At 35.9% G+C, this 6,649-nt stretch overlaps 1 protein-coding gene across 1 annotated transcript in view; it reads left to right on the forward strand.

The window, feature by feature from the left end:
- The first annotated feature begins 4,664 nt into the window (after positions 1 to 4,664).
- LOC117102748 (CMP-N-acetylneuraminate-poly-alpha-2,8-sialyltransferase-like) overlaps positions 4,665 to 6,649 on the forward strand; it is a 4,041-nt gene continuing 2,056 nt past the window's right edge. The window contains exon 1 of the mRNA XM_033243156.1: positions 4,665 to 5,258. Coding sequence (XP_033099047.1) covers positions 4,714 to 5,258 — 545 coding nt within the window. The 5' untranslated portion in view covers positions 4,665 to 4,713. The remainder of the gene's footprint in view (positions 5,259 to 6,649) is intronic.

Consider the following 6,649-nt stretch of genomic DNA (forward strand, 5'->3'; position numbering starts at 1 on the left):
AAAAAAAAACTGCATAGGTCTGGGCCTTTTTTTTCCCTTTTTTTTTCAAAATTCACTCAGTCACGGGTAATTGTACGAAATGAAGTGTGTTTACTTGACGTTCAAAATGCACAAGTACAATATATAGGTACAGATAGGCCTACGTAATTCATGAAAAACGATGACAATAATTAAATAATGGTGACGATAGGCCTAATGATAATGATGACTACGAATAAACTGGCCTATAATAAACATAGTTGATTTCTCGTAACCAGTGGGACTTGTTTTCTATTATACTGGCATCACCCCATCTCAAAAAGACACTAAACATACTGGAGCGTTGCTTATCTCGCATCGCAGGTATCAAAACCGCTCTGAAAATTAATATTCATGATTTTATTGCCGAAACCTATAGCGCCACCAATCGACACTGCCTCAAAAGTCCAGGAAAAAATTTAGTAGGTAGTTGACGCTATTCCTAGTGAACAAATGAGCACCCCTCCCCCCGCCCGGAAACCAATATATTGATTTTTAGACCGTGTTATTTTTTGAAAGTTTTTAACATTATTTTCCCGCCTAATCTTACATTTTTTTTATTTTGTAAATACTTAATTATTATATTTCAATTATTTATATAGATTTATATTAAAGGAGAGTATTGACATGCCTTGGAATTCGTATTCTTTTAATATTCATTTCGTGTCTACGTGTATTGTAACGTCATTTTATTGCCTAAATTGAATACATCAAATCAAATCAAAACAATATTGTAAACAAATTATTTTGTAGAAACTACTGGACGTCTAAACAGTTTAATGTGTCTGATAATTACGATTTCAACACTAGTTATTCAGCAATCAAGAAAGCGTAAGTAGAATTTTAAACATAGACAGATCTTTATTTTAGAACCCTTTTGCGTAAACGGAGAAAAAACGTAGTAAACCTGTGTAATGTTATAACACTTATGGCGCTTCATTATTACCATCGATATATTGGCATAATATTTAGAATTGAAAAAGGGTTCAAAAGTCGCTTATATTTTTCATATATAAATGTAGTTAGATCAATTGAAAGTGTACAAGTTTCCTAGCAAAGAAATTTATGTATTAACTAGAGGGCACACGGAGAGTGCAAACTGTACCTCCGCCCACATTATGATTCTCCTCAGTATAAATTTCCCTCGCATTAATATCCCCATTAAAAAAAATAAAAGAACAAGTAGTTTCCATGGAATTAGAACCCGGAGCTGGTAGTGTGGAAAACACTCTTATAACCACTACACCAAACTGTTTTCACATAATTATATAACTTTGAAATTAATGGTCATAAGTTTGTTTACACTTTACAGACAAGCCCACCTCACACACACACACACACACACCCACCCACACACGTCCATACAGGAGACAGTTATACTTAACTTAAATAGTTTTTCGATCATTGTGTCCTTGATCTTTGACCCTGAACCTTAAAAATTTAGTCACTTTCAGATCTTTGGTTAAGGAACATTGTGACCAAGTTCGACAAATTTCTCATAAAAACTGTTTCAGAAAATCGATGATTGTTGATTGTGGCCTTGACCTACCCTTCAACATTCACATACTTTGAGATATTTGGTCATGGAACATTGTGACCAAGTTTGACAAGTTCGTGACTATCTATCGCCTAAAGACAAATAAATAAAAAAAAGAGTTTGTCGTTGATTGTGACCTTGACCTTTGTCCCTGACCCTTCAAAATCTTATCAGATCTAGATCTTAGGTGAAGGAACATTGTAGCCAAATTTGACGAATTTCTAATAAAAACTATGGGCTGTAGGTTGCTCACAACAAGTATGCCGACAGGCAAATAAATAAATAAATAAGTAAGTAAGTAAATAACATTATAAGCAAGGTCTAAAACATAACCTCCTGCCAACTTCGTTGGCGTAGGTAATGAGATCTTTGGTTTGACAAGTTTGTAATTAAAACTATGGACTGTCGACAATAAATAAAAAAAATAGTTTTTCGTTGAGTGTGACCTTGACCTTAGACCACAGGTGGACAAAGTGCGGGCCGACGGCTGTGTTTCGTGGCCTGAAACCGATCATATGTAAACAGTAACATTAAACATTAAACTCAGAATAAAGTGGTTTAAATGCAGTGCTTGGAGGTTTTGGAAGGTCACTCGAAACTTCAAAGTTTGGGTGCGCACTCGGTGTTAAATCGAATATTCAATTTGGCCCTCCGACCGATTTTTATGCCAGGGGTGGCGCCAGGATTTACCCAACGGGGGGCAAAGGTTCCCGACCAGGGGCCGATCCCTCGACGAGGAGTCAGATTTCCCAGATGAAAGCAAAGTGGGCGTGGTCTAGCTTCGATTAAAAGGTTTCGAATGTGGTCGTGGGTGTTTTGACATTTTTATGGATTTCAAAGGCTTATTTAATCTATTTTATAGTTTACTGATATATAGAAAATACATATAATTCTTTTTCTTCCTGACGAATTGTGCTTTTCTCCCCGACGGGGGGGGGGGAGGGGCCCTGGCCTCCACTGGCGCCACCACTGTTTTATGCCCACCCCTGCTTTAGACCCTGACCCTTCAAAATGTAATCAGCTCTAGATCTTAGGTAAAGGAATATTGTCGCCAAGTTTGATGAATTTCGGATAAAAACTATGGGCTGTGGCTGTTCACAACAAATATGCCGACAGACAAATAAATAAATAAACAGGGGCAAAAACATAACCTCCTGCTAACTTCATTAGCGGAGGTAATAACGTTAATACGATTATAAAGTTGCAGTTTACAACGGTAATTGTTGACCTATTATAATTTTATAAGTAACGTTGTTGCAACGTTTTGCTAACGTTGTTTTCCTAATTAACTTGTTGCGTTTGCTAGCTGGGCTATGACCACTGGCACGAGATGAAAATGATGATACTAGATAAAGTAATGGTACAACAGAAGTTTATGATTGCTGATTCGCTATGCAATAGTTGATTATCAATTCTATTATGAGATTGTGCTCTTTGAGACGTCTGCTTCCACACAAACTTGTATAATTGTTTTCCGACATTCGTTATTAGATACTGAAGCCCTGCTGTAGCAAATCCAGCATGCGTGGTTGGGGAAGAGAGGAGTGGACAGAGACCCTCACTCTCCCAAAGCACTGCAGCAGCGAAATAAATCACTAAAATCCAAATAAATAAATCACTAAAATAGTTTTACTAGTGATCAAATGAGTTTACTGATGGTGTAACACTTAGCAACCAATACCCCCTCCCGTCCCCCGGCCCCTGGGGTTCACTTGCATACCAACCTTACGGGGGTGTGCAGTAGCCACTCCAAGACATGAGACACTTGCGCTACCTATTCTACTGAAAATAATTAGGGACTTGAACTACCATTTACCAAAATCCAGTATCGGTTGAACTACTATTACGACCATTTAACCTAACAAATTAAACTTGTTCTGGTTTCCGATGGCGAATAAGACCGTAGTTATGTCCGTTCGCGATCTCTACTGTAGGTTTGGCACAGATTTAGAAAAACAAATCGTGAGAAAAATCATACTGCTTTGATGATACGGGACGGGGCAGGACACTTTAACTACCAATTTTACCTGGTATTTCCCACACATGTGCTACCAAGTCCTCACAAATATACCCTATACATGATGAAACTCTTCCATAAATTCATACACTTGTGCTACCAAGTCCTCAAAAATACCCTCTTAAATGCAGCACCTACCCGTATAGAAATAATTAAGAGTGAGCCCCCGGGCCCCCGGCCCGGATTGTTTGCTAGACCGTGTTATTTTTGGAAAGTTTTCAACATTATTTTCCTTCCCGCCTAATCTTATAATTTATTTAATTTTGATTTGGTAAATACTTAATTATTATATTTTAATTATTGATATAGATTTAAGTTAAATTCTGTTAAAGGCGAGTATTTAACAGTGATTCAGTTTGCCTTTGACAATCCTCGGAATTTGTATTCTTTTAATATTCATTTCGTATCTATGTGTATTGTAACGTCATTTTATTGCCTAAATTGAATAAGTCAAATCAAATCAAAACAATATTGTAAACAAATTATTCTGTAGAAACTACTGGACGTCTAAACAGTTTAATTAGTCTGATAGTTAAGATTTTAACATTAGTTATTCAGCAATCGAGAAAACGTAAGTAGACAATAAACATAGACAGATCTTTATTTTATAACACTTTTACGTAAACGGACAAAAACGTAGTACCTGTGTGATGTAGTACCTGTACCTGTGTGATGTGATAACACGTATCATGGCGCTTCATTATTACTTTCTACATATTGGCACAATATTTAGAATTGAAAAAAGTTTTAAAAATCACATTTGTTCTATATATAAAGTTAGATCAACTGAAAGTGTACAAGTTTCCCAGTTAACAAATTTCAATTTATGTATTATTAACGTTAATACGATTATAAACTTGCAGTTTACAACGGTAATTGTAGACCTATTAGAATTTTATAAGTAACGTTGTTACAACGTTTTGCTAACGTTGTTTTTCTTATTAGCGTGTTGTGTTTGCTGGGCTATGGCCACTGAGACGAGATGAAAAGGATGATACTAGATAAAGTAATGGGACGACAGGAGTTTTTTTTTTATTGTTGGTTTGCTATGCATTAATTAATTATCAATTCTATTTTTAGATTGTACTCGTTGAGACGTTTTCTTCCACACAAACTTGTCATTTTGATTGAAAATCAAACAATGAAAAAGAAGAAACTAAAAACGATACTACGAAGGCGACGAATAAAGAGGAGAAAAAATCAAGAACAATCAAGAGATGACTTTAAAGCGCTGTCAATTACTTTGATTCAAAATGCAAAATGGAAAGAAGCTCCAAAGATATTTTCGACAGTTCCGAAAAAACGGTCTTGTGCAGTCATTGGAAATTCTGGCATCCTACTCAATAGCTCTTGTGGATGCGAAATCGATTCACATGAGTTTGTATTGCGTTCGAACATCGCGCCAATTTTAGGATTCGAAAAAGACGTTGGATACAGACACGACTTTGTTTCATTAAATCTTCAACTTTCACGGACTGCCACCTCTTGTTTAGAAAATTCATCGAATCCATGTTTTGAAGAAATGTTGAAAAGGTTTAAAGTTTATGGCCAATCAATAATTTGGCTCTCCAAACTTTGTAAAACATCGAAGGAAACTTATCTCGGAATATTATCGCAGCTGCAAAAACACAACATAAATCCAAAGACTGCATACCCTTTCACGTCGATTGGAAGCAGTATTGAAAGGTATTAGCGGTATATTATCGATAATATCTATCTAATATCGTAGAAGTGGTTTGGCGCAGTAGGAACTGTTTGGTTTCCCAACCTTAAGGTCCGGGTTTCAATTCCCCAGTTGTGCATTCCACTTGGGAAAGGTATTTTATCTGCATAAATGGGTACCTGGTAGGGTTAAATGCCAAAATGTGCTGATGTAGCTGCTGCAACGTTATGGAATACTGCCTCAGGGAGCTTGGTTTGTGTTCTATAGGCGTTTAATCCAATGACCGGGGTATAATACGGTAATGTGAAGCGCTCAGACTCCTACACCCTCTCCTTCAGCATTAAACGACAAAACGGGATCTTCAAAAATTTACTTTTTAAATGAATTATAATACAACATAGAAATAAACATTAAACTCTCCTTCCACTTTCTGGTGGGAATCGAACATGCAATGTCTCGATATCTCGACCACTTAGAATATTACATAGGACTGTACGATATCATTACGAACTGAAGACCACTAGTTCTCATTACAACTTGAGGGCTCACACATATATAGTGACTGAAATTGACTGAAAAACTCACACACACACACACTTATATCCTATATATATATATATATATATATATATATATATATATACATATATATATATACACTTATTATATATATAGGCCTATGTAAGGTTTGCTGCATAGCACCGTAAACACAATATAAACAAATGGATAAATAATAATAACAGTGCTCACATAGCAACAAGTTGACATAATCGTAGCCCTTCAACGAAAAGCTCATTTTTAATCAGTTGTATGAAAGAAAAAAAAAATGTTTGGCGGGATTCGAACCTGTAGCCTCTCGCTATCAGAGTAAGTATCATATCCATTGATTACGGAGACGTATTATAGTATATACGTGTATATTTAACACCCATACACTTTCTCTCATTAAACTGACTAAAACGCTCACACATAGTGGAAATGCTAGAAATGTTTATAGGTTGCAGTTTAGAAATCATATTAAATAAAATTCAAATAATGTTTGCTACATAGCACCGTAAACACAATTTTAACAAATAGATAAATAATAATGCCCTTCAACGAAAGTTTTTTTGAAAAGTAGTGTCACTGGCGGGAATCGATACAATCTCTCGCGGTCAGGGTGAGTGCCATATTCATTTGACCACGGAGACCTATATAAGTGATTTAACCCCCAGGCACTTTATCTCATACAACTGACTGAAACGCTCACTCATAGTAGAGCTGTAGATAAGCTGGAAAAGCTTATAGGTTGCAGCTTGGAAATCATAGTAATTAATAATATTTGAAAGGCAAATGGGAAAAACCCAGAAAACAGCAAACCGCCATATAATGCAAAACAATTTAAAATTAAAATTACAACGGAACAGATATATAT

The sequence above is a fragment of the Anneissia japonica genome, unplaced genomic scaffold (assembly GCF_011630105.1).
Source record: "Anneissia japonica isolate Jap-2015-1 unplaced genomic scaffold, ASM1163010v1 scaffold172_len52774_cov94, whole genome shotgun sequence".
Classification (NCBI taxonomy): Eukaryota; Metazoa; Echinodermata; class Crinoidea; order Comatulida; family Comatulidae; genus Anneissia; species Anneissia japonica.